The following is a 27,732-nucleotide window of genomic DNA, read 5'->3' on the forward strand; positions in this document are numbered from 1 at the left end:
ATGAATATATTAAACAGTTAATCCTGGGGGACACCACTGGTGACAGGCCTCCAAACAGACCCTGTGCCAGTGTTTATGAACCCCTGAGATCTGCTGTTCAGCAGGTGTTGATGGGGGAGATGACAGAAAACCTTCAGCCAGCTGTCACAAACAGCACTACATTAATCACTGCCAGTCAACAAGAAAACTCAAAGGCAGAAAATATTCAGATACTTTATTTAAGAAGAAATAAAAAGCTTAGCTGCTCACCCATTCTATCTGAGGCTTGACAACACCACAGAAAGCAGCATCACAGTGGACTCTGTAACCCATAAAAGACAGTTTCCTCTTCTTCCATGAAGATTTTGCTGGAATGTTTTGCCAAGAATTCCTCCCTTTTTTGTAAACGGCACAATGTCACCCACGTCACACTCCTGCTTGTGGCTCTTTTACACAATGCAGGTTTTGTCACTATGAATTGCAATGAAATGCAGAGATTATTTGTGCTTTGACACACAGTGAAATAGTAAAAGGTGCATTCTGTGTATTTAAGAGATTAACAGACTTTATTGTTTTCTAAAATATTTTACAACACAGAGACCCAAACCAGTAATTCCTGACAATTTTAGCAACTGTCCTGTGGATGAACAAATATGTTGGTAAGTTTTTGTTGACAGACATATACATACATCCACTTTCTAAGCTTGCACATTTGGATTCACTGAAAATGATGACTAAATATATCTATAAGCTCAAAAATGATAGGGTCCAAGATTACCAACAGTGTTTTATAGTTACCTCAAAAAAGATTTGTTAACTTCATTACAGTGTAGCTTCCTAACATGGCATTATCTACTTACCTGATACTTAGTTTTAACACAGATCTGCTGTAGTTTTACAACCCAGTTTTCAATGTCACAAGTGCATATTTGACACGACTACAGCTGGCCAAGTTGCAACTGCAAACAAATGTAGATTTTACAGTGTTCTGCTACAATAATCCATGTTTGGACTAAAGCTAGTTTATACTTTGACTTATTAATTTATCCACAAATACTGATTTTGAGTATATTAGTGTATTTACTGTACTTCTGAAAAATCTTATCACAGAATACTTTGTCTATGGTACAGTAATGAATATGGCAGGAAAGCAGATTTAAATATACCGATAATTTAAACTCTTAAAATAGTCTAAATCTTATTGACACCAAAAGGCTTGATAACTAATAGCCATGCTCTTCATATTTTGGAATATCAAATTATATGTACATATACACAACATAGATAGGCTATTAATAAAAGCATTTAGTCTATTTTACAGTCTTCTCTGTTCAGGATAATCAGCTTTCAAAGACTGAACATTTCAAATCACCCAAAAATCATTAGCAGTTAAAAGGAGATTTTTTTTTCCCTGCAAACATGTGCTGGAAATAGCCACTCTTCTGGGGCTTATGCATAATTCATATTTCTCTCGAATGCCACTTAAGATCTAGATGAAAAACTCTTAGTTCAAGTGTCAACCCACATAAAGAACATTTGTAATAGAATCCCAACCCATGACACCTGCAGATATCTCTGCTACAAATAACCTTCTGTAACAGATATTTATTAAATACAGTATTTTGTTTTACAACTCCATTTACAACTTCAAGCCATGCTGACAACACAGAAAGATTACTACAACATGGAAAAAGCTTTCATTCAGTCAAGTGGTAACTAAATCTATGTCATAATTTAAGTATTAATTGATAAAGCATAAAAAAAGGTGCTTAACTACATAGCATTTAAATAAAAAAATACTGCATCTTTCAGACATTATTATAGTTAATTCTTTATTTGTTCTTATCAATCTTTAAAATTCAAGTTGCAAGTTACTGAAAGGTCACTTAAAATAACTGATTAAACAAAAGTGAGCGTAAGCCACATACCTGGGGTAGGATGAGGCATAAGCATAGAAAATGCAAAAATGTTTAGGATCCACAATAACAGACCATGTGGGAAGAAAAAGTTTAAAAAGTATTTTTCCTATCATACTATTTTTTCAGCCTTACTCCTTTCCTTTGCATTGGGTACAAGTTGTGAGAACAATGTCAAGCTTTTGTCTTTCATTCAGCCTTATTTGGGTATCAAGCTCTCACCTTATCATTAAAATATATACACTCTATACATCCATTCAGTTTCCTCTCACTTCACCTAAATACACTGTACAGGCCTACAGAGCTCTTGTGACACTTCTGTGTTTATTTTGTCCTTTGTCACTGGATTGGTTCCACATAGTTTGCTGGGTATAAACCAACTTGTCCATTGTCCAGGCGTCCTTTGCACCAGCCCTGCTCATCCTCATTCTCTATTTTGGTTAACTCATCCCCTGAAGAAAAGAAGGAACATTTTCCCCAACTCAGTGAAAGTCAAATAGATGTTTCAATAGGCTTATTGTATTAAGGTTTTAAGGGAAACATGGAAGAAAATGCTGCAAAGATTAAATAGCTCAGAATTTGCTTGCTAACTTCCAGATTATGCATTCATGAATGTCTGAACTATAAGTTAACTTCATTTTGACTGCAACGCACATCTGATATTCCACATCCTCAGGGAATACTTTGACTTTTGAGACAAAAGTCTCAAAAGTCTTGGAGTCTGCAGACTCCAAGATGCTCCATAGGAGCAAAGGAAGTTCCACCTCAGCCAGGCAAAAAAGGCCACATTGAGTAACAATTATTTCCTCCTGTGCAACTAATTTGTGTCAAATGTTTTCCCTAGATAAAACTGATGTGTGTTTTATCTTAGCAATAGGAACTAGGTGATGAAGATATTAATCACTTATTACAGTCTAAAATAGTAGAGAGTCTTGGTGTCATTCAGGAGAATATAAACTAGCTAGGGAATGTAATTTTTTTGGTAGAAATAGACAAGCTTCATATTAAATCTTCTCAAGATACTTATCTTTATAGCTTTTCTCTTCCATAAAAAAGTTAAAGTTTCATCTCTTCTAGTTTTTATCAGAAAACTAATAAATACCCATTGTGAACAAATGCTTGGCACTTCAGAATCTATTTGGTTTATGGAAATATGTTACAACTTTTCCACTTTTTCTAGTGCTGCAGAATGGAAGTGAACAATTTCAAACCTTCCATGAAGTGTGTGTTAATAAAGAGTAGAAACAAAGAGTATTCAAATTTCACATTTCAATGTCAGTATGCCCTAACAAATGCATTTGTATCAAAGCTTGGGCTTGGAAACTTGGTGATCCTGGAGGTCTAAGAAAATATTAACACTTTTAAGTGTCATCTGCACAGCAGTTACAATGAAACCACTGTGATGATAAAACAAGAACACACAATAACATACTCTGACAACATTGCAGGGACAACCTTTACTATGACTATTCTCAGCCACTGAAGGCTACAGGAGGGCGAGACAGACATATTGTTAATAATTATGTCCCATCCTCTTACGTGCTTATAAAACCTCTCATAGGATATGAATAAAGTTATCCTTGCTCCTTGGAAGCCTCCAAGGAGTTTGCCAAGAGAAAAAACAAAACAAAAAGCAACAGATGTAAAGGTACTCTACTAAAAAAACGAGTTTTGTGTATTAAAGTACATTTAATGGACACAGTGCAAAGCATATGTCCTGGTTTGAAAAGGAAGTGAGTTTTTTTGAGATGTTGTGGTCAAACCAATAGGTGCTCAGAGTTGAATATTGGCACCTGGTGTGGCCACTGAGGACATGGATACGCCTCTGAGAACACAGGGAGTTAAAAGCAGAGAACCCCCAGGGGGAAGCTCTCTTGGGTTCTCTTGGTGAAAGAGGTCAGAGCTCCCCTGCCCGGCTGCGGGCTGGGCGGGGGAGAGGAGGCCATGTGGCCGGGTGAGGTAGGCCGGGCTTTGGGCAGAGAGGGGAGGTGAAGGCCCCCCGCAGGATGGAAGGGTGGAGGAACATTGGAGAGGCATCAGGCAGCCACTCCCCCCTCCCCCGCAGGGGGGGGGGGGGGAAGAGAGAGAGAGAGAGAGAGAGAGAGACAGAGACAGAGGGAGAGAGAGAGAGAGAGAGAGAGAGAGAGAGAGAGAGAGAGAGAGAGACAGAGAGAGAGACAGAGAGAGAGACAGAGAGACAGAGAGACAGAGAGACAGAGAGACAGAGAGACAGAGAGACAGAGAGACAGACAGAGAGACAGAGAGACAGAGAGACAGAGAGACAGAGAGACAGAGAGACAGAGAGACAGAGAGGGAGAGAGGGAGAGAGGGAGAGAGGGAGAGAGGGAGAGAGGGAGAGAGGGAGAGAGGGAGAGAGGGAGAGAGGGAGAGAGGGAGAGAGGGAGAGAGGGAGAGGGAAATATGGTGCTTGTGCCACCTTGAAATTTGATAGCACAGCCGGCCAAGGAGGAGAAGGGGGGGGGGGTGTGGCAAGAAGGTGCCCCGCAGGGCAGGTGGGAGTTCTGGACAGGCAGAGCCTGAGATTTTTAACCCTTTTCTTGAATGATGGAAACCTTACAAATGAGGATCCTCCTGGAGCTGAATGAGAAGAGAGATACAGATGAGATAAGAGGAAATGGGCCACAAGAGAAGTTGAGAAGAATCTTAGGTGGGAGGGATGATGGAGTGGCCTTTGGCTGGACTTTTCTTGTATAGCCAAGGACAGAACCATTTTTCCTGTGACACAGAGACTGGATTTAGGGGGAGGCAATGGCTTGGAGCCAAGAGAGTGCAGTGATGTTATGTGAAGGAGTGCGTGAATGACGGGTGAGGAGGGTGGTGGTGCCCTCCATCTTCAGGGAAGAAGAAGAAGATCTCTGTTCTTGAGACCCCTCAGCCCCAGGGGGTGAATTTGCGGGGGGACTGGTGTCCCAAAAGTGAGAGACTGTGCTTTTTTTGGAACTGGGCAAAGCATCCTTAAAAGGGGAACCCTAGAAGCAGCTCTGGTCCATGCGCAGTGGTGAGAGCACTGTACATGGAAGGAAGATGTCACCATGGCAAATGATCTCTGGGCGGTGCCATGTGTGACATGGAAACACAAGAGGTCTCAACTGTGTTTCCAGGGGAAGCCTATGGCACAAGAGGGACTCCTCTCTCCTTGATGAACTGAGAATTGATTATCTAAGGGGTGGTGATGGACTGAGAGTTGATGATCTGAGGGGTATTGGAAATTTGGTGGGGGGAGGAGGAATGTTTGGTTTTCATTCTGAGTTCTGTGTGTGTTTCTTTTTATATATAGTTGTAGGTTAATAAAGTTTTTCTTCTTTATTTCTAAGTTGGAGCCTGCTTTGCTCTATTCCTGGTCACATCTCACAGCAGACACCAGGGAGAATATATTTTCATGGGGACACTGGCATTGCGCCAGAGTCAAACCGTGACAGCATATATTCTGTAAGATGTATTTAGAAGCATTTTGTAGGTAAATTCTTTGAATACCCAAGGAAATCCTATCTGAGAATATCCATATACATTTGAACAAATCCTTAAAATGTATTAATCCTCTCTTGACAGCTGCTTAGGAGCCTAGGGATATCTACAGAGGAACATAGGATTGAGTACATTTTAAATTGGCTCCCACCTGACCTAGTAAGTTATTTTCCTTAGTTTTTTGTATGTTCAATGTAAAGCTAGTCACACTAACACTTCTGCCTAATAACTAAGTAGCCATCCTATTAATTAGCATCTCTAAGGGAATTCATGGTCTAGCACATCATCCCTTTCCTACAATTGTATCAATGACATCATTTGGTGGTGTAATATTCTTTAATGCTCTTCCTTCAAAGTACTGAACTCTTTTTAAGTGAAGTCTGCATATATCTCACAGTTCATACCTCCTCTGCTTTATTTCTACAGACCTCACACAGTGAGAGCCACTTGGTTCAATGGTTCAATGCAAGTGACACAGCTGATACTCCAGCACACACCACCTAACTTTGTATTTAACCGTTACATCTGTGTATATAAACCATTATATCTGTGTATATAAACACTGCATGGTTTTGCCAAGGAAAGACTCATTACTGTAAACCCTTGCTGCTTTCACAGGTACCAGAGATATATTTCAAGAGGATTAGCATGCTTCCATCCCCTGCTGAAAAAAACGGAGCAGGTGAAGTCTATAGAATGAAAAGTAACTTTTGGCTTGTGTGCATTCCATAGAAGTACCAGATGTTTGGTTACTACTGAACTTCTGTCAAGGCACAATTTAGCAAAGTTCATGGACAAGTAACCCATTCCTCCACTCTGGAAGCCTACAATACTTGTCTACAAAGAAGAAAAGTCAGATGTTCAATGGTTTCACTAACAAAAAAGGAAGGTGGTGAGTTAATGGCACAGTACCACCACCTGAGCTGGGGGGTGTTTTGGTTCAGAAAGCACAAACTGCATTTAGAATATGACACACTATTCTGAGCAGCCCCTTCATTAGCAGAACAGACATCCTGCAGTTCCCTGATTAGCTACAACATGGTCTGGTTTCCTAACTTTAAGCCCTAACATCCACCTAGAACCACAGCAGGTGGTATAGAAGTAGCACTAACTTTAAGTAACCCTAGTTGAAAGGGAGGCAAACAAAAGCTTTCTGGAGTTTCTTTTCAACACTTGAATCCTGTTTTTCTATTACAGGAGATGGGAATAAATGACAAGCAAATAGGAAAAGAGACAAACTCAAAGAGTGTCTATCTCTCTCATTTGCACAAACTGAAGTTCTGCTTGCTTTTGCTAAACTACTCCTGCAATCTTGTTCTTGAATTCCTGGTTGGAAAATGTCTCCTGCAATTCTGGGCAAGACAGCTGAACAATTGACTTGAAAGTCATGAACAGGGGGTAGATTTCAGCTGGAGGCAGCAGCACCTGTGGTGTGCAGCCATCACACCCTGATGTCACTTTCCTGTGTGTGGAAACAGTGTGTGATGGGTCTCCCCCATCAGCTGCATCCATTCTGTTCTCTCAACTCCTGTAACAGTGAGGGGAAAAAAGGGTTTAGGGCTCAAGGGAGATACAACACCTTAAGAAGGAAGAGGTGTACTAAGTGTACCCTAATACAACACAAGACTGAAAAAACTCAGGTAAAGATAATACCTGTGCTTAACATACACTGAAGAGGGGTGAACAGAGACAGTTTAAAAGGTATCTGTCCATGGCTGAATTTTCAATCCTAAAAAGTTAGCAGTGCAGAAAGTTGGATGCCAAAAATTGGATGCTTTCTATTTAAACAGAGAAGATATCAGTTGATTTAATACAAGAATAGCTGCTGCGGTATTTTCCTTTAAAAAACAACTCTGTAGGGTTGGCATTTCCAGACAGCTAAAAGCAGCAGCTGTTACTGTCATCAAGGAAGAAAAGGGAGAGAGAGGATTTTCAGTTCTGCAGATAGATTTGTTTCACTTAAGATAGGAAGAAAGGAGCATCTCAGAGGCAACCCAACACATTTCAAAGAGTTTAGGAGTCAGTGTTGCCAAACAGGGGAGACCAAAAAGTATTGTTAGGAGGGATGATGGTTAGATAGGATCCTGCATGTGGAATTGTACATCCAGAGAAAATAAAAGGTGAAGAGAGAAAAAATCTCCCGCCTTTCTCCTTTTTGATAAATATTTTAAAGTGAACATTGCAAACTTACCAGCCTTAAAGCTGAGCTCGTCTTGCTCCTGGCCCTCATAGTCATAGAGTGCACGTACTCTCACCTCCATGGCAGGAGGGGTGTCTTCATCAAAGGGATTGGTGTCTCCATTTGCATCAGTGGAGGAGAAGGGGTTGTTGGACTCTTCATCAGACCAATCTGTAGGGTAGCTTTGGTTTTTCTCATAGCTGCTAACACTGAAAATCAAATTTGAAATTATTATTTTTCACTTTTAAAATAGGAATCTAGAAATACCATTAAGACAACCCTGAATATGATTAAACTCCACTCTAAAGCCCAGCTTTCAAACTTTCCTTCTGGTATCTTCTCATCTATCTTTAACTGACAATGCCCCATTAAAAAATAAAAACATTCTTGCAAAGCATTTAAAAAGTTACAAAAAGGAAAAACTAATACACACGTCAATCTCCCCACAAACTCAAAGGACTTCTCTCTCAAAAAAATCCACATAATCCATGGGATTATTTACTCTGGAAAGGTAAAAGGGATGCCACAGTCAATGAGAGGGATTACCTGGTTTAGGAAAGACATTTAAATTGCTTTGCAGAACCTTCCTCCCAAACCACTGTGCACCTCTACAATAGCTTCCAACACTTTTTCTATATTGTAATCCACCAATAAAAAACTTCATTATACTGCAACAACTTAATCATTTAAAGGGAAGTTCACTGTTCAGCATGCACATGCCAGTTAATAGAGTGGAATATCCCTAGAGTGTACACTGAAGCAACAGGCAGCTGCTCGAGAAGGTCCTAAACAAAAAAAGAAAGCATCTTAAAAGCAGATTTATTCAGTGAGAAGACACAGAGCAGTAAAGCTCCAGAAGCAGTTTTACTAGAAAAACACATCAGTTTTAACATTTTATAGGACTGGGAAAGGAAGGAAAAAAAAGCAACAGCAGTTCTGTTAGCAACTGCCAATAACCACAGTGGTTTGAAACCAAAGATCAAGCAACAGATATGGCATCTGTTAGGAAAGACAAGTTAGGTTACAGTGTTGCTTACACAACTGCTTAAAAACTCATCATGCACTGACCAGCGTAGTGTTATAGAAACCGAAAATAGAAAACCCTGGATAGAGACAGTGCAAATGTGAAAACAATTAAAAAACAACATTTCACCAACTTTTTGATCTTATTGTCCTCCTTTTCACTGACAGTACTCCCAGTATCTTCTTCATCTTCAAAGGGATTGTAACTTGATTGTACTGACTGCACTGTGTTACTCTGGACACTAAGACTGCTAATTTGGAAAAGAAAAAGCATTATGGTGACCCTATCTGTATAAGAGAACACTGTCACTGGTGTCCCACTAAGCAGTTTCTTAGCAGACCCCTCCTTCAGTCAAAAAAAATTTAAATAAACAACTAAACAAAACCAAAACATCTATCAAATGCAGCAAAAGACTCAAGAAAGCTTGGAAACTCTCACATATGGAACATTCCTCCACAATTAGAATATCTTTTGTGGACCACAATTTCTTTTTTCCTACTGACTGCAATAAAAGGCAATGCAATTTTTCTGGCCAGCTTCATTCCTTTTTAAAGCAGTTGATGTTAACAGTTTTGTATTAATCACATCCAGAATTCTGATGTGACTAAATGTTTTGCAAACTAAGACCTCAAAGTATTATTGTCATTTCTAGAGATGGGAAGGTAGGAAGAGACCACCAGATCAAGTACAGAAAGTTCAGTTTCTCATGAAGCTTGGTTTCTTTCAGCTCCCAATGGAAAGAGAACTATATATGAAGAATAATTTCCAAATTAATTTGTGAAATGCAGTGACATCACTAAAAATGCTCGCAGATAATTATCATTTATCATTTGATTGGACAGTGACTTTTTGATCCTGTAGAGCTTAGTGCATTTGAAGGCAACAATCTTCCAATTAGTGTTTTTAGGCATAAAAAAAGCTACCTGCTATGTTTGTTAGGCTGTGAAACTTGGTCTCCTGTCTGATTGATGCCAGTCAGAGTCACTCCATCAGAAGCCTTCTTCTTTTCTCTTCTACTGAGAGTGCGATTCAGGTCTGCAGACCACTCCTACCAACGAATGCAAAACGTGATTGAGAAATTAAAATGAACAAGTAATTATCACATTTCATTTCCAGACTGACTTATGGAACATACACATCTATATATACAACACTATCAATAATTATTAACGACAAGTCACTCCAAACATTTCATGTACAATTCTCATCTAGTTCCTACTCCAGTAACGCAAACAGGTGTCTGTGCTACTCACAAAATCCCAGTTACCTGCACTTCCCTGTTTAGTATTCTGAACCCCTTGAAAAGACTTAAAATACCAGACGTGTGGCACACAACTGGAGCAATCAAAAGAGCTGGCCAGTAAAGATATTTAAAAGATGTACTGTGAGGGCTCACAGTTTCACATAATGCCAAGACATCTGGCCTTAAAAGATAACTCTAACATTCAATTAAAAAAGGCACTGTAAGACAGGGCTTACTTCTCAAGAACTCTCAGATGACTTACAAAGAAGCAGCTAATTTAAATCTGTTCCTAAGATTTAAGCCCTACAAGTACTTCATTCTGGATTTAGTGAAATTCATTGTCCTAAAAAGCCATATATAGGAGTTAAGGCTCAAATCAACACAAGTATTGACTAGACTAATGATGCCCCTTGCAGACCCTTCCTGATGTTTTGAACCATTCAGAGGCAGATGGGACAGGCATGGTGAGACCTAAACACAGCTCCTGCATCAAGTCAAAGTTAAGCTTTGATATCCTGTTATACTATATATGCTATACTGATACAAAGCGGGAACCAACAGAAAACAAACTGGATGCAAGTAAACATCCTATGCTGAGACATGTTTCCTCAGAAGTCTTAAAAGTAAAAGAAGTCAGGAGAGAGTTTGCTATACAAAAGATGACATTTGAGATACATATTTTTATCAAGAAATGGAAGTTTTCAGAGTTGCTATTACTCCCATGTAGCAGAGTCAGTCCAGTGCATTCTGCACAGTTCTTCAAATACCTCATTATTTTAACTTTGTAAAATACATATTGGATTTCTGAGTTACCACAGTTAAAAGACCACTGACCTATGCATATTTGCAGTTTACAATGCAATTTCAGAGTCATTTGATCATGACTTTTTTACTTACGTCATCCTTGTAGCATGTAAACAAGAAAAAACTTGATTAGGAAAACAGAAACAGGAGCATTTAATTTGTTAATTATAATGTTTAAGAAAAAGGATAGTAATTTCCCCACACAGAAGTAACTGCACTTCAGTGTTTCAGGCAAAGAAATTCTACAGGACTGTTATGAATTTTCTTCCTCAAACCTCCAATCTAAAGTTACTCAGTATTTTCAAAACAAGTGCTATTTTCCTTTATGGTTAATAAGAGAACAGTGAAACACTCCAGAGTTTATACTTCCACTCCATTAATTTAATCTCTAGAACTTATTTTAACTAAACCCATGATTCTGGTCCAACTCATTCCACTTCTAGCTATCATACATGAGTAGTATGATCTGCACTGACACATTTTTGTACGTATTTCTTGTAGGCTATGGTAACAGACCACCACTTAGAAAAACTTCTTTCTTTCAAAAATGGCATCCAGCAATAAAATGACTAACTGGGTAAAAGTGGAACTTTTTTTTTTAATAGAGCAGTATTGAATTTTAAGTATCAAATTTCAAATTTTGAACTGTTTAGTTCAGACTTTTCAGAGTCTTTGCAGCAGACGCTACAATTACCTGCTAACAGTAAGGAAATTCAAACTGAAGTCTTCTACCAAAGAGGAAAAGTAAAAGATAAAGGATAACATATGCAGGTGTCAGAGAGGTATCAACTGAACAATGGCTAAGAACTTCAGTAATCACTTAAGCTTAGAAAAAGGCACTGTAGTTTTCTGGTTTAGCCATTTTCTCTTTAAATAGCGCTCAATATAATCACCCCCAAAAGTTGTGGCCCAGTGGAAACGGAGATAAGAAAACACTATGACTTGCAAAACAAAAAGATTCAGTGTTGGAAGCTGGAAGTTAAGAATTACACCAGAATGATATATTACAAAAAGCAAAGAGGAAAAAAACTAGACAACACAATTCAGTGGTTTAAGTACTGTGACCTTACCTCAAACTGAGGCCAATTCATTGACATCCCTGGACCTTGATTAGCTCTGAACCACCGCAAGTCTTCAACAGCATCTGCTGTTTTGATATTCTGTTCCAGCTCACGGTAGATATTTTTGTAACTGAAAAAAAAACAAATTTGTCTTCTAATTTAGTATCACATTTAGAATCATGGCAAATCCCTAAGCAGTTTTTAAAAAAATCTATCTTAAAGTTCACAATAGTATTGAAGAAACTTATAGCAAGATAGACTTTTAAAAACTCACAGACCTGTTAACTGCCTGTAAAAAGGGAAGAGTAGTCCAACAAGTAAACTTGCTCAAAGTTCATGACACCATAAAATCCTTGTTTACCAGATTTTAAAACTATGACTCTTGTGTAATTTAATTGGCTGTCATTAAAATATATATATACATAGGACTATATTTAAACAACTGAAATGCAGTCTTGGAAGTTTCTTGAATTTCAAAGCTTATCTACAAGACAGTAGAAACTGGTTTAGTGCTAAGTCCACAAACTTCTGTTTTAATCCAGTCAGGATTGTAAGCAATTATAAAAATAAAGCCCCCAAAGCTGCAGCAGAGGTAAATGGGTTAAACATTTTCCTATGCAGGTATAATATCTGAAAGCTGCTTTTACTGGTTTGGGTACTGTCTGATTTTACTAACTGTACTATTTGAATCAAACACTGTGAAGAAGAACCTTACTACTTTTTCTTATCTCTCACTCTAGTTGTTTTTCATTAACAGAACAGAAGTCATGTTGCAGATACAGCTCTGATCCTAGACCATGCACATGCTAATGTGCATGACAATACATTTATATCAAAGCCACCAATATGGTGCAGTATGGAACTCAGAGTTTAAAAAAAATCTCAACACAACAGTCACAAGGCTTAAAATAAGAGACACAGAACTGCTATTATATGATTTTATATATAGTTAAGCTGCTATTATACTCAATATAGAGTACTTGTGAAAATCCTTCCAGACCAGATCACACAAAATTTAGAATTAGAATTCATTAGTGCTACATTGTCAAGGAGTCAAACTTTCTCAAAATACACTTCCATATTTCTCAATTTCTATACAATACTTGACTGCTTTAACATATACACAGTATGGGTTTTTTCCTACATCAGCAGTCATTTCAATGTATTTAAGCAATAGAGAGGCATGTATTTTGAGAAAGGGAATACATCATTACCAGCCATCAGTTAAATCAACAACAAACTTTAGGTCTCCATCTCTGAAAAGCATGGCAGGATATCTTCTGGACTGCGCTCTTTAGCATCATTACAGTTAAAAATCAAACTTTCTTTTCATAACTAATTCTACATCTTTTTTCTCTGTACTAAAGAGGCAAAGATAAGGAAACAGATCAACAGTTACAGCTGCTTTTTCCCCGGTTTCACCCTAATAGTTCTGTTCTTTCTTTGATGTTTATTATGACCACTCCTGGAATTCTAAGGATCTTAAAAGGAAATCATTGCCTCTCCACTTGGTCATTTTCTGTGGTCTTCCCCCAACCTTGTCCATTCAGTCAACTACTTCTCATTTATTTCTGATTTGTAGTTTCATTTAACCTGATGAAACTGAATCAAATGGGCAGCAATTCTATCTCTATCCACTCTGACAGTAAAATGAATCTATCTCCCACATCAGGTCCATAAGAACTTTGAAGCCACCCAAAATGGTAACGATGCCAAAATAAGTGGTTTTGCCCTTACCTATTCCTTACTCTGTTTTTGTTCTTGCCTCTGTGCCACCCTCTTTCCTCATGTCAGCATTAATATTTGTGTGACAGTATAGCAAGCCTGTTTGGGACACTGCTCAGGTTAAAATCAGTTCTTCCTTTTCTCCATGCACTTGAAGTGCTAAGCAGAGTGCACATGACCTCTGCTGTTAGAAGTGGGATGTAAAATACTGCCATGGTTACAGCACTCATTGCAAGTGTTCCTGTGTCTGGAGCTCCCTAGCAAAAGTTTAGCTTTCTTGGAATACAGTGAGGGCTCAGGCAGAAAGAACAAAATACAAGACATTCTTGATAAAAAGCAGACTTAGAAATTAAGGTGGACAAGAGTTCAGCAGTGCTTAACTTAAGGATCTTAAATTCATCCCCAGATCAAGGTAATTTCATTACTGAGCTCTAATATTTTAACAATAAATGTATTGACTACAAATTTCATGCTGTCTTACACTAATAAATTTCAGTTTGTTCTCTAATAAACATGTAAGACACATAATAAACCGAGACCTTCTTTTCCCAATTTTTGATCCAGCGTTTTTTGGTTCTAAATGCTGAATCCCTTCTAATTCAACCATATTTGATTATAAAACACCATAAGAATGAGGGTCTGTTGTTTCTGGCAAGCGTTAGAGATAGGTGCTAATCTCATTTTAGACAAAACAAAGAATTAATCTCTTTCACTTACACTTTTAAACTGAAGCAACACATTAGAAAGAAATCAGAACTCTGAACTTTGATCTACTTGAAGCATTTATTACTTTCCACAGAAAAGTATATTAAGCATTAATTTTGAAGTCTAGCAGTTTTACCTTGCAACGTTGGACAAGTCAAGGTGTTTCTGGACTTCCAGTAACACTTCTCGGAAGAAACGCAACCGCTTTTCCTCAAACTGCTGGCACTGCTCAAATACCTGCTCCATGTTCTCCATATACTGAGGAGTGGCATTATCTAATTCTTTCAGTGACTTTTCATACTTCTCTTTTGTCTGGGAGTACAAAACCAAACTGTTAGCAATATTTTGTATTAGTGCCCTGCAACACAGACCTATCAATGCAGTAATGGCTGAGGTTTAGACCACAAGTTGCCAGGCTGCAAACTCTTCTCATGACTACTGTACCCATCTTAGGGCACAAAGAGAATTATCTAAGTAAACTGCAGAAACAGTTACAATACACCTCCAAGCCTCTTCTCTGGCTTTTTAACAGAAACCATGACAAATGTTAATGTAACTCTAAAGTTAAAAACTAAAGGAATTACAGAGTAAATCAGAGCAGGAAGTCTTTCAAGTTATTGAAAGTATTTGGAGATCTTTTAAAGTGCTGTCTTTTCTCCTTTAGTAATTTACGTAGTGTACTGTGAGTTATGATCAAAACCCCAAACATTATGTTCAGATCCTTGTGAACATCAATTGCATGCACTGTGAGCTCAGCTAACAGATACAACCTCAGACTCTGCACTAATTTACAGAAGTAGTCCACAGGCAGGAATTAGAAAATCCCAACTGATGGAATAAAACATTCCAGATCCCAGAAAAGCATTCTCAAGGGAAAAAGACATCCTTGAGGAATCACACATTAAAAGCCTCTCAGTAGCAGCACACTGAAGAGATAAAGCAAACTGTGTAACAGGACAACATTTACTTAAGTGGATTATATCAGCTTCATTTTTTATAAATGCATTCTGCAGTCAAGAATGATGACATACTTAGCTGTCAGCAAGTTTTAGGCATCTGTCTCTCAGCTTCTTGAGTGAAATAGCTCAGCCCTCACTAGTAAATAAGTAGAACTCTGCCCTAGAAGTTTGCTGACTTACTGTGCTTAGCTCCCTGCTGAAAGTACTTAAATGAAATAGAGGCCATACATTATTCATCTTCAGAGAAGAAAAATTTGGCAAGAACACATTCTTGGGAGAAAATTAAACTTTGGTACAGAACTGGAACTGACTATGCTATGTGAACTGGTGTTCACAACACATTCGGGAGGAAAAAGAGCTTAAACACGTACAAGCTATAGGTGTGCATAAAAAAAAACAAAACCAAAAAAACATTCAGTATACCTTTAGTACATCTTGTTTGCTTCTCTCCACTTTGTCTTGTAATTTCTTGAGTTGTTCAGGATTCAGTGCTGGATCAGCTTTGCTGTTTGTTTCTCTGGATATAGCCAGTTTCTCCTCCTTGCAGGCAGCATGGTAAGCTTTCTTAGCAGCTTCCACCTACAAAAGGGGTTTGAGTCTTTGCATCTGGAACAGTCTATAGCAACCATAAAAACTTAGCCATAAAATCATGTTGCAATGAAGAAAAGGTCAGATTTTGTTTTCAGGATGATTTTTCTTTTTTGGGGGAGAGGGGGAAATTGTTTTCATTTAGGCCAAAGAATGAACAACACATAAGAATCAACATAAGGAAATCATTGGAGCATTCTTTCACCATACAAGAAATGTCACTCATACAGCTTAGAGAAGTGTTGAACAGACTCAACAAAAGCTTTACAGAAAGTCCTCAACTAAACACTTCTCACTCATGCCCATGCTCACCTGCTCCCCCTTTTTCTACCAACCTCTTATTTAAGAATAATGTTATATGAGAGGAGGGAAAAACCCACAAACACATTTTCCCTCATTTATTTGAGCAATTCATAACTTTCATTGCATGAAGTAAGATAGTGTTAAAATGATAGTTTAAATTTCACTTTTCCCAGATTTTTACTGAATTCACCAAGATTAAGAGAGACCAAGAGAAAAATATTTATTTTCAGAAGAGGACAGAAAGCAAGAGATCTTTAAGAGAAAGGAGGGTCCAGCAGAAAGAATAGGGAGTTTACTCCCGTATAGAGATTTGAAACATTAGTATATTATAACACAGGATATCTAATACATAATCTACTGCTGTACCTCTTTCAGCTTTTTTGCCCAGGGTTTCTGAGCTTTCCTAAATCCATCTTCTGCTTCTTTGGTTTCCTTAAATCCTCCCATCATTTGCTTATGAAAGGCTTCCTTCTGCCAGTTCTTGATTTTTTCAAAATCTTCATTCATCAGTGAACCTTTTACTTCTAGATGTAGTTCACTCACTTTTTCAGCTTCTGACATAAAAGCACACCAAGCCCTTTCTACTGTTCCATACTGTGGGCCTAAACACAACAAAAAGTGTCATTCTCAGTAACCATCACCCACATGGAACTTATATTCCCAAGAAACTACCTGAAACTATTGACTTATATTCACTTGTAAACAATGTTGATGCAAACCTAGAAAAGGGAACAATTTCTTTTCATATAAATTTAGAGTATTACAAACTTTTAAGCCAGAAAACAATAATATTCATTTAGTCTGGAGTCCTTAGCCCTGTACCACAATTCTCAGTATTCCACATGTGAGTTCCCCTTTGAACTGCCTTCTGTTTCTCAACATACTTTTTGAAGGGTGAATAACCATGGAAGGATAAACTATTCCAGAATATATCAAATAGCATCACCTTAGCCTTCCATTAGAGCAATGCCTAGGTCTTTAATTACCAGTTTTTCCCCCACAGTCACTGCCCCCTTGTTATTCAGGATCCCTTTTCAAACTGTACTGGTAATTATCGAGAAACAGACAGTTCTCTAGAACATAACTTGGTACTGGAGGCAAGATTCATCTGCTTCAGCAAGAAGCACGTGAACTTGCAAAAGAGCAGGGCTTTGCTTGGTTGAGTTTTTATCCAAAAAAGCTTGGTCATTTGTCACATTACCGAGCCTCTTGCAAAAACTCCATTATAGGCTAAAACATACAGTATTTCTACTTTGTACTTACCAAAACAAAGTTATACAAAAACATTTTTTTTCCATTTGAGAAAGTTGTCAGAGTTCAAACTCAGCATTACCTTTCTCCACGAGTTGCTTCCACCTTTTAGCCCATTCTGTGAGCTGCTGAGCATAGACCTTCTCTATCCGTGCCCGTTCATGAATACAGTTCATGAGATCATTGCAAAGTCTGTGGCCATCATCAATTCGTTTTACTGTCCTCTTGTAATTTCCAACCTACCAAGAGACAAAGACTTAATTTCTGCTTGAAAGCTCTGAAAACAAGATAAATCTTTAATTAACAGAAATACTGTAAACTAAGAGTAAGATAATACAGCAGGAAATAATCAATTATGGAATCAGGTTCATTCATCTTAAATCAATTAATCATAAAACCTAACTGAAACATTAAAATTAATCATAAATTAATCATAAAACCTAACTGCAACAATGCAGAAAAGTTACCCTGTAAAGTACAAGTTGCCCTGTAAAAGAAAGTTCTTAATTTTAAAAGCAAAAGCTTTATTACATTTTATTAAGTCTGCAATGTAATTTTGGGCAGTCACCACAATTGTTCTGCATTATTATTTCTTAGTAATGCTCTAGGATAGTGAAGAAAATTAAGAAAAATAATAGAGTATTCTTTCCCCCTTCAATATTCATTATCAAGTACCTAATACTTTAATTTTATGCTGTGTTTAATCTTTCAGGATTAATAAAACTGCAGAGACATGCAAAGGAGCATTGCAACATATTTATCAACCATAATAATAGTTTTTAAGAATGCAGTCACTGCTGAAAAACCAGATAGCAATTATTTCCAAAGTGTACTCTAGAATTTAATGTGGGAAGATACTGACAGCAAGGATGTGGAGTTACCATACTTAGAATTGTAAATACTAAAGAAAAAAAAAAACCACAGTTGCTCAATGTACAACCTATAATAAAATGAGGACATGGAGCAAAATGTACACCATATAATGAACATCCATTATATAATTAACACTCCCCTTTCACTCTTGTGCACACAGCAACGTGGAATAACAAATCTAAATGTCTGAAAGGGAAGAAAGCCTTACACTGCTCCCAGAGTAACATTTCCACTGAATTCAAGGTCACTCAGGCTGGCTTTTGTAAACATTAAACAAGACCTAAGAACTCTGTTAAGAGAACTTGCACAGGCTATTAAATATCACAGCCAGTTTCTTATCTGCCCAAACCACCTGACTGAAAAACAAAGATTAGCAGCAAGGCTAGTTGATTAAATATTCAAATACTCAAAGTGTGCTAGTCATTTTTACATTTGAATCATATCTGCTTCACATCTGACAGAGAAAAACATCCAACTTTTAGGTTCACATTTATTCAGAATTTTGTCAGCAGATGCACATTCAAGCCATTTGCTTGAGAAAAATGGTATACAGGGGAATACTCTTAAAAGCGAAAAAAAAATCCCTATACTAAGTGCTGGATGAATAAATGACTATACTATAAATACAGACATATGCTAGGTCTTCTCATCAAATCCAAGGAAAAAAATCAAATCAAAACCATCAATGATATGACAAAACCATTTCTCTTAGTGGCTCCAAAGAATTCATCTGAGCATGTTTTTTGGTTTGGACTAGATCCATTTCAACAGATCAAAGGAATTTAGTTAGCATCTAAGTAAGGCATTAGTTAGCAGTCACTGATTTGTCTAAATCACGTAAACAAATGCATACACACACCCCCTGCCCATTTAAACATAAGCCATACTATAACTGAAGATAAGAAGCTACCAGAGAGAGTCAATGCATCCATGTCAACTGATTGCATCTATTACCAAGAAAGCATGAAAAATAACCTTCTATTTTCAGGATAAATGGAAATGGAGAAGTAGGCAGTTATACATATGTAATCAAAGTGTTAAGGGAATTAAATACCTCCAACAGTCTTTGTAATGAAAGACAAATCATTCATCTGCTCAGAATTACTCCAGCTGTAGGTTCACAATCAAGCAGACTTTCAAAACAGGTTATGTTAGCTTGGCACAACTACTAAAGCCTTATATTAGCATCAATTTGTGTCTCCAGTTATGTGCCCAGGGATTTATGTCTGTAGCATGAACATTTCCTTTCATAAATTCTCACTATTAAATTAGCATTTTAAATGGTAATATTGAATGAGAGCTGGCTGCCTTGTGCCATATTTAATCCTTTCATTCTGAGCAAACTCTAACTCATGGTAACATCGAGCAGTTGCCAAATTTCAGGCAGGCATTCAGAGAACTGAACTAAGTTTACCTGTGACCATTCACTGTTATCACCTAAGAGCACCTTTAAAGATCTGCATGCACACCACACATAATTCACCCACCTCCTCCTCCTCACAGGAGGACTGAAGGAACTCAGCATCACAGTTTAAAATCAGTATAAAGAGGAACTAGGCCCACAATACTAGAAAATAACCTGGTATCGCAAAGAAAGCCTTTTACACTGAAATTTGCCCTATCAGGAATGCTAGAATTTTGAAAATAAGGCTTTTTTCTGTGTTCCATGATAGAGAACATAAGTTATATAACTTGGCACATAATATTTTGAAAACCTAGTGGCTTCTTTTAAAAATTACATTTTAAGTTAGGGACACTGCAATGAGGCATTTTAGAGATGTGGAATGTGCAGGTTGTCACTGTAGGACATAAGATTTGAGACACAAGGTCCTTAGACCATAGAGCCAAGTAAAGGGAAAATAACTTCAGTCTTTAGGTTGTCAAGGAACTACTAGATTAACTGTAGAGAAGTTAAAACAATAATTAAAAACCTAGAAACACATTCAAGACACTCTGAACTCTGAAAAACATGATCTTATACATTGTTTATTCAAGACTCTTTTCTCTAATTTCCGAGGTAAATGGTAAATTCTGCAAGACTTCCCTCTTCCCCTTCACAAGAAGTATTTGAGCAAATTAAAAATGAAGAATTCTTTTATTTGTAGCAACTCACCAGGAACAACACAAACAAAAAAATCCTGTGCTTTGTTTCAGCCAGAGCCATTTTACATAATGCCTGGCAATTTTCAGACTTCTCAATTAGCCCTGTACAGTACACGAACATACATGATTTTGCTAGTTAGAATAATTTCCTGATCATTCTGAGCATTGCACTATTTCTTGCTAAACAGACAGCAGACAACTGTCTAAGATAAGAATGAAGTTATGACATGAAGTTCTAAGTCTTCATGTCCTACACATAAAATATTTGTGTCAGAAAAGTAACTTGTAAGACTACAACTTTCTTACCATTTCAAGTAGAAAAATAGATATTTAAAAACTATACCCCACTTTCATTTTAGCATCAACAATACATCCATCTGAAAGAGATAGTTTATGACATGATATCAAATTCACTTGCTGTTTACCCTTAGTTGTCAGAAACACTTCAAAAGGAAATAATCAAGAGTTTATTTCTTAAAAATACCATTATAATGATCACTTTTTGGATGCAATCAGTTCATTCTGGGAAAATTGTGATTCATAGTTTTGTGTCACTCTTTCTACCTGTTCTAATTTGAACTAACCATCAGTTTTAACCCTTTTCCACTGAAAAAAAACCACCAAAAACAATAACTGAGTTTTGCTGCTAATAAATCTCAGTTGATCCTATTTTGCCCCATTTATCTCTTACAGGCACTATAGATGCTGTCAGGTCTCCATGTAGCTTAACCAAGAAAGCATTCCTTCTGATTTTATAACTTCCTCTCAGGCATGAGCACAGCAATGTCACTTCAAATCCTCTGCCAAATCTAAGATTTAGGGAATCTGCAAGGTCCAGAAAAAACCCCAGAGGCACCCTCTGATGAGGCATTGATCATCCTATACTTGGCAGTGCAGGCAGCTTGCCTTTTACCAAGGGAGCCAAGCACTGCCACTGATAGGATCTTGAGTGGGAATTTATCTAAGAGTTTGCAACTTCATTATTCTACAATTTCACAGCACTAAACACAAAAGGAGTGTCTTAAATTATGTAGGCTCCTTCACCTCAACTGTTAGATTCTTTTTTTATTTTAAGGCATATTCATAGAGCAGCAAAAAAGCCTAGAGTGTTAAACACACCTTGCAGGTTTTTCTGGTACACTGAGAGAAAAAAAGAAGAGTATTTTCATTTGTTAGCAGCCCAGAAGGTGGCAAACATTCAGCTATTGCTAAACTCCTGTTAGGTAATTTCAGCACACCATGACAAACATTATACCACAAACACTTCAGGAGTTTCAAATGCCTGAAGATAGATTTGTCAACTCTTTTTCCAAGCTTGCAGAGCTTATTCATAACAAATCAGCCTTTATGAACTGGAACCATTCAAAAGAAACTCAGCAAGGTATTTTTAGGGACAAATACTCCTAGGTATGAAACAGAATAATAAGCTTTCAAGGTTCATAGTCAAACCCACACATACCAATGGCCAACACAGGGACACACACTATTTCCAGCATTCCATTTAACCACGAGGAAAATTTCTTTCCAGCTACGTCAAACGGGAAGTTTCCAAACATTTCAACCAGCTTAAACATCTACAACCACTGTGTGGTTTTTATAAATAAGAATAATTATCTTGGTGCATAATTAGCACACACAGTCCAAGCACCTATGAGCATTATCTCTGACTAAGTTTAAGTTTATGCATACAAATTCACCCCTGGTTACAAGAAAAATCCTGAGGAAGCTCTTAAACACACAAAATCTTAAACCAAATACACCAGTAAAACAAACACTGGCATATAAACGAAAAATATTCCATTCCTCAAAGTTAGGAGGAGATTTAAAAAACAGCTATGTGACAGGAATCTACTATTGCAGAATCCAAATATTTTTATCCAGAATGTTGCATTGGGGTCTTGCTTTGGTTGGTTGGGGTTTTTGTTTTGGGAAGGAGTTTTTTAGTTGTTTGTTTTGTTGTTTTTTTATGTAGTTAGGAGGGGGCAGGGGACAATGGCAATGCAAACAGAGGCTAAATTTAATTCATCCATACTACACAGGGGATCAACTTCCAGTTTGAGAGGTTGAAAGTCTTATATTGCTAATGGATTGTCAGCAAATCCTTCAGAATGCAATAAAAGCCTTGTGTTCAGCTCTTCAGAATGCACACCAGGTCCTGTCCTCCAAGGGAATCACTCACAGGGCTAAAATAATCCCAGCTGCAGGTTTAGCAGCTGTTCAGTGACTATTTCTGTTTGGGTAAGTAGGTGTTTGAAACACCCCTGCAATAAATGGGCTCCATGCTGCTGATGTTAGCAGAAAGTCAGGGAGATAAGGAAGCACACAGTCTCTGAGGGACCTAGAGCTCATTTAAAGTAAGTGCCTCCACAGGCAGGGGAGCTGCTCCTTTTGATGTCTTACCTTGCAAGATATGCATACACTTCCACTTTGATCTCTAGGAACACTCACTCATTGGCTTTCTTACCTTCACAGGTATGCAACTGAACAAGAGCATTGGTCTCATCTTGCCCAAGGCATTTTTCTTTTAATAGATCCCTGATAGTGATTACCAGCATAAGGCTGGAGCTTAATAAACAGAAAGCAAACTTTATGATGCATTTTGTTAATTATTAATATACCAAATTCTTTCATAGACATTCCAAACTACTCCAGCAGGACAAGGCCAATAGGTCTCATGCCCACTTTTCATGTTTAACTAAAGCAACACAATGTTGGAACTAACCAGTTTTTGGACTGGTCTATTTTTGGATGCAGAAAGTGCCCTAGATGATTATGATGCATTTACAGCAGTCATGCAAATGCTTAAACTCCATATGATAGCTCATAAAGAAATAGAAAGGCTTTCAAACTGTATCTTTTCCACTTTCCCTTGGAAAACCTGCTACCACCCCGCTTCAGGCAATCAGCAACAATCTTTGATTACCCAGAGCACATGATCCTTGTCATCCAATCAAAACAGATGAAGGAATCCCTTCTTGGAGCATATCAACAAGATTCCTCAGTCTCTAGGATTTCCACACTCAGAAAGAGTCATGAGCTTAACCTGACACATCAAGGTACATTGAGGCTTGACAGAAAAATAAATAAGGAGAGGGAAATTTCCATCTCTTAGGCAATTTAAGACACTACTACAACTGAAACTTTGATGAAATTCTCCAGTGCTATTGTGGGAATTACCCTTCAGAAAGTCTTTTCTCAGTATTTTGCAATTCTTTGTTCTCTAAGCAAGCTATATTAAAACACATACAAAATTCTCCGACTCCTAAAGTACTTTTATTGACTAAACACCTAAAGAAATTAGAGGAGAAGAAAAGGATTTGTTCTACTGAAAAGGATTTGTCATCCTGCTAGAAGACAAAAAGCCTTAAAGTAGCATCTTGGTTTTACGAAATATGAAAAAACCACTTCCATTTAATTAAGAAAGCTGCTGCTTTTCTTTGGCACATTTAACAAACATGTATGATTCTGAAAGCCTGGTTTTTTTCACTCATATCAGCTGTTCTGATACAAGATACTACCCCTGCCTAAGCCTTGACCTACCCACATTTTTAGACTGCCAGATCTACAGTAAGCCATCACCATGAACACAAGTTCAAACAGCAACTTCTCCAATTCCCTTTCAACAAGACAGCAATTTCCCAACCATAAATCAGAACCTGATAACAATATCTATGTTGTAATAAAAACTACTAACCTTTAGAGGAAACAAGTCACTATTTGTATTGTATTTCCAGCATTGAACTTAACTCTAAGTGCCAGAACTGGAAATTTCCATGAACAGTATTGAAATAGCAACTTAATAAAAGAAGTTTAACAGATGAAGTAACCTGCATTGAACTGCTCCATGGACAGTCTGAGCATATGCAACCAGACAATGTTAGAGTAGTAAATCTACTACCAGGCAACTACAGACTCCTGATTTACATTTTTTAGTAAGAAACCATAGCAAAGGCAGTGACATTTCAAAAAGAAACCAAAGCCTTCTAGAGTCAGCAAACTGATAGAGAACAAAGTGTTTCACGTCCTAAAGACAATGAAATTTCTGACAACAGCAATGGCAAAAGTTTTGAAGGTCACTTATCAACATTTTATTAGGTACAGTTCTCATCAGCTCAACAGCACAACCAACTTTCTACAACTAAAAATGTTTTCGTTTCAACAGATATACAGTGAGCAAAAACCAGCTTTGACAGTCAGTTTTTCAGCTAGGTCCCACAGCTAGCCACCTCACTCTTTCCCAAATACCTTTAAGAAAAAAATGGGCTTTGCAGCACAGTTCAAAGGTAAATAAATCTGAACTATTTTGGAGTGTGAGGGAACAAACTCGAAAGCTCACCCTGCCAGACTGACACTTCTGTGCCACAGCCAAGTTCAACTACATTTACTGCTTGCAGCTGTGGCACTAAAAAATATCAAGGTGGCTTTTAACAAACTACAAGCTGACTTTAAAAACAAAGAAAAAACGTGCTGTGTCAAAAATCTTGAAAAACCTCTAACAAGAGTATAAATGTCAGAATCTGTAGTAACAAAACAACTTCCAAACTGATTAAGAGTTATTTACTTCCTGTGACCTGAGGCATGAAGCACTCAGCTGGCACTCCATAGGCACCACAGCTTTTCTAATCAAATCAAACAAAACACATTGATCAAGGCTGTTTAACCCTTTTGAGAAAGATTAAGACCAGAATTCAAAGTTGCAGTCTTCAGAAACAAACCAAGCAATTCAGAACATATAAAAAAGGATGGGTTTTAGACTAAATAGCAGTCAAATTTAGTTTGGATAGATGACTCCAAACCAGAAGTATCATGGGATGGCTTGGGTTGGAAGGGCTGTTAAAGATCATCCAGTTCTACCCCCCTGCCATGGGCAGGGACACCATCCACTATCCCAGGTTGCTCAGAGCCCCATCCAACCTGGCCTTGGACACTGCCAGGGATGAGACACAGCTTACCTGGGCAACCTGTGCCAGGGCCTCACCATCCTCAAAGGGAAGAATTTCTTCCTGATATCCAATCTAAACCTGCTCTCTATCAGTGTGAAGCCATTCCCCCTTGTCCTGTCACTCCAGGCCCTTGTCAGGAGTCTCTCTCCCTTTTTCCTGTAGGTTCCCTTCAGGCACCGGAAGACCACAATGAGGTCACTCCAAAGCCTTCTCTTCTCCAGGCTGAACAATCCCAATTCCCTCAGCCTTTCCTCCCAGCAGAGCTGCTCCATCCCTCTGATCCCCTCGGTGTCCCTGCTCTGGCCTGGCTCCAGCAGCTTCCTGTGCTGGGCCCAGGGCTGGATGCAGCCCTGCAGAGGGGGCTCAGCAGAGAGGGGCAGAGGGGCAGAATCCCCCCTGCCCTGCTGCCCTGGGGCTCTGGGTGCAGCCCAGCACAGGGGGGCTCTGGGCTGGGGCAGGGTCAGCTCTCACCCACAGCAGCCCCAAGTCCTTCAGCCAGGGCTGCTCCCTCTGCTCATCCCCTGCCTGGATTCATCACACACAGGGATGTGCCCAAGACAGGGGCAGCACCAGCACTTGGTCTGGTTAAATCTCATGAGATTCCCATGGGCCACTGCTCGAGCTTGTCCAGATCCCTCTGGATTGTCACTGCACCCTCAGCTTGGTGCCATCTGCAAAGCTGCTGAAGGTGCCCTTGATCCCTCTATGCCATTAATGAAGATATTAGATACTGGTCCCGGTATGGACCCCTGAGGGACACCACTTGTAACCAATGTCCCTTGGGATTCTGAGCCACTGATTGCTTCCCTCTGGATGCAACCACCCAACTAATTCCTTTTCCATCCAGCAATCCACTTACAGAATCCATGTCTCCCCAACTTGGAGAGAAAGATGTTGTGGGTGACCATGTCAAAGGCTTTACAGCAATCCACATAAATGACACCTGTACCCTTTCTCTTGCCCACTGATGGAGCTGCTCCACTGGAAAAGGCCATAAGGTTGGTCATGCAAGATTTGCCCTTGGTTGTCTCCAATCACCTCCCTGTCCTTCTTGTGCCTTACCAGAGCTTCTAAGAGAGTCTGTCCTATGATCTTCCCAGCACAGAGGTGAGTTTGACAGGTCAGTAGTTACCAGAGTCCTCTTTCTTACCCCTTTTAAAGCCAGGTACAATGTTTCACTCCTTCCTGTCACCTGGAGTTTCACCTGATTGCCACAGCTTTCCAAGCACCATTTTAACAAGAACAATCTTTGCGGTTATACATCAAAAAAGAGAAAGCATAGAAAAATCTATAAAGAAACGAACTGATTGCTATACAGAAGTCCAAAATTTCCTTATCCAAGGGTAAAGAAAGGTATGCTCATGCACTATACATTAGTCTACTCACATTGCTTATGAAACAGACTGCAATCCTGACCTTTTGGAAAGAATATACAGACAAATCCAAGGAAACAGACTTAAGTAGTAGTATTTACAAAATAATGTAAAATAGGTCACCAATAGCACAAACACAAATAAGCTACCTATAATAAGCATCACATACATTTAAACAAACCTTCATGAAGGACCTCATTTAAGGTAATTGCCATTTCTGATCATCCTTTATTGGATTTAATTCCTCGAGTTCAAATTTGTCCAAACATAACCATCCTAGTTTACAGAAAATTTCATTCTTATTCACTCAGCTTTTATTCTTCCAGACATGATTATTTGATGGAAGACAACAGCTTGGTACAGAACAGCCAGCCAGAAATCATGTTCTACTGCCAAGTATACGATGCACAACGCACATCAAAATATCTCAACACACATCAAAATATCCCTCCAGAATTCTTTTTTCCTGCCTGCCTCCTCATTTTATTTTGAAACACTTCTAGCAAGCAAGCCTGCTCAGAAAGTTGCCTCAGCATAAAACAAACCACACAGTAAAACTGAGGTTGGAAGGACCCTCTGGAGATAAGGTAGCCCAATCCCCTGCTCAAAGCAGGTGTGATAGCTCAGATTGTTCAGGATCACAGCCAGTTGAGAGTCACCTCCAAGAGCAGTAGTTCTCAGGGTTCTTCTTTCTACCCCTTTTAAAGGCAGGTACAATGTTTCACTCTTTCCTGTCACCTGGAATTTCACCTGATTGCCATGACTTTCCAATTATCGTTTCAACAAGAACAATCTTTGTGGTTATACATCAAATGGTCCCACAGCCTGTCTGCAGTCATCCTACAGAGCACCCCTACAACAAAAAGGGTCAAGGCTTAAAATACACTGACTTTAAAAGAATTTCTTTATAAATAAGACAGATATATTTAACATAATAGTAATCATCTCCTCAAAAAACTGTACTCAACAGATCCTCACTAGCATTAGGCCTTTTAGAGAATATACTGAAAAAACATGGGAGATCTGCACCAAAATGTAATATGCTGTCACCACAAACAGCACAGTTCAGCAGTCTAGAAAAGCTTACATTTCAAAGGAAGTACAGTATCAGGTCACCAAAATCAAGCTGTGTAACATAGGTCTCTAGTAAATTCAGACAGGTTCCCCCAAGCCATTTTCATGTTTGCTCTAGTTCAAGCTCAAAAGACCTCCCTCTC

At 38.4% G+C, this 27,732-nt stretch overlaps 1 protein-coding gene across 4 annotated transcripts in view; it reads right to left on the reverse strand.

Annotated features, from left to right (window-relative positions):
• Window positions 1-188: 188 nt before the first annotated feature.
• PACSIN2 (protein kinase C and casein kinase substrate in neurons 2) overlaps window positions 189-27,732 on the reverse strand; it is a 56,108-nt gene continuing 28,564 nt past the window's right edge. For 3 of the 4 annotated variants that reach the window (XM_054631779.2, XM_077178399.1, XM_077178400.1), the window contains exons 3-11: window positions 17,306-17,462; window positions 16,339-16,574; window positions 15,505-15,660; window positions 14,259-14,434; window positions 11,702-11,822; window positions 9,508-9,632; window positions 8,718-8,834; window positions 7,573-7,769; window positions 189-2,347 (exon numbers count right to left, since the gene is read on the reverse strand). In XM_054631779.2, coding sequence (XP_054487754.1) covers window positions 2,235-2,347; window positions 7,573-7,769; window positions 8,718-8,834; window positions 9,508-9,632; window positions 11,702-11,822; window positions 14,259-14,434; window positions 15,505-15,660; window positions 16,339-16,574; window positions 17,306-17,462 — 1,398 coding nt within the window. In that variant the 3' untranslated portion in view covers window positions 189-2,234. The remainder of the gene's footprint in view (window positions 2,348-7,572; window positions 7,770-8,717; window positions 8,835-9,507; window positions 9,633-11,701; window positions 11,823-14,258; window positions 14,435-15,504; window positions 15,661-16,338; window positions 16,575-17,305; window positions 17,463-27,732) is intronic. The other variant, XM_054631780.2, reaches the window with a different exon arrangement.

The sequence above is a fragment of the Agelaius phoeniceus genome, chromosome 5, assembly GCF_051311805.1.
Source record: "Agelaius phoeniceus isolate bAgePho1 chromosome 5, bAgePho1.hap1, whole genome shotgun sequence".
Classification (NCBI taxonomy): domain Eukaryota; kingdom Metazoa; phylum Chordata; class Aves; order Passeriformes; family Icteridae; genus Agelaius; species Agelaius phoeniceus.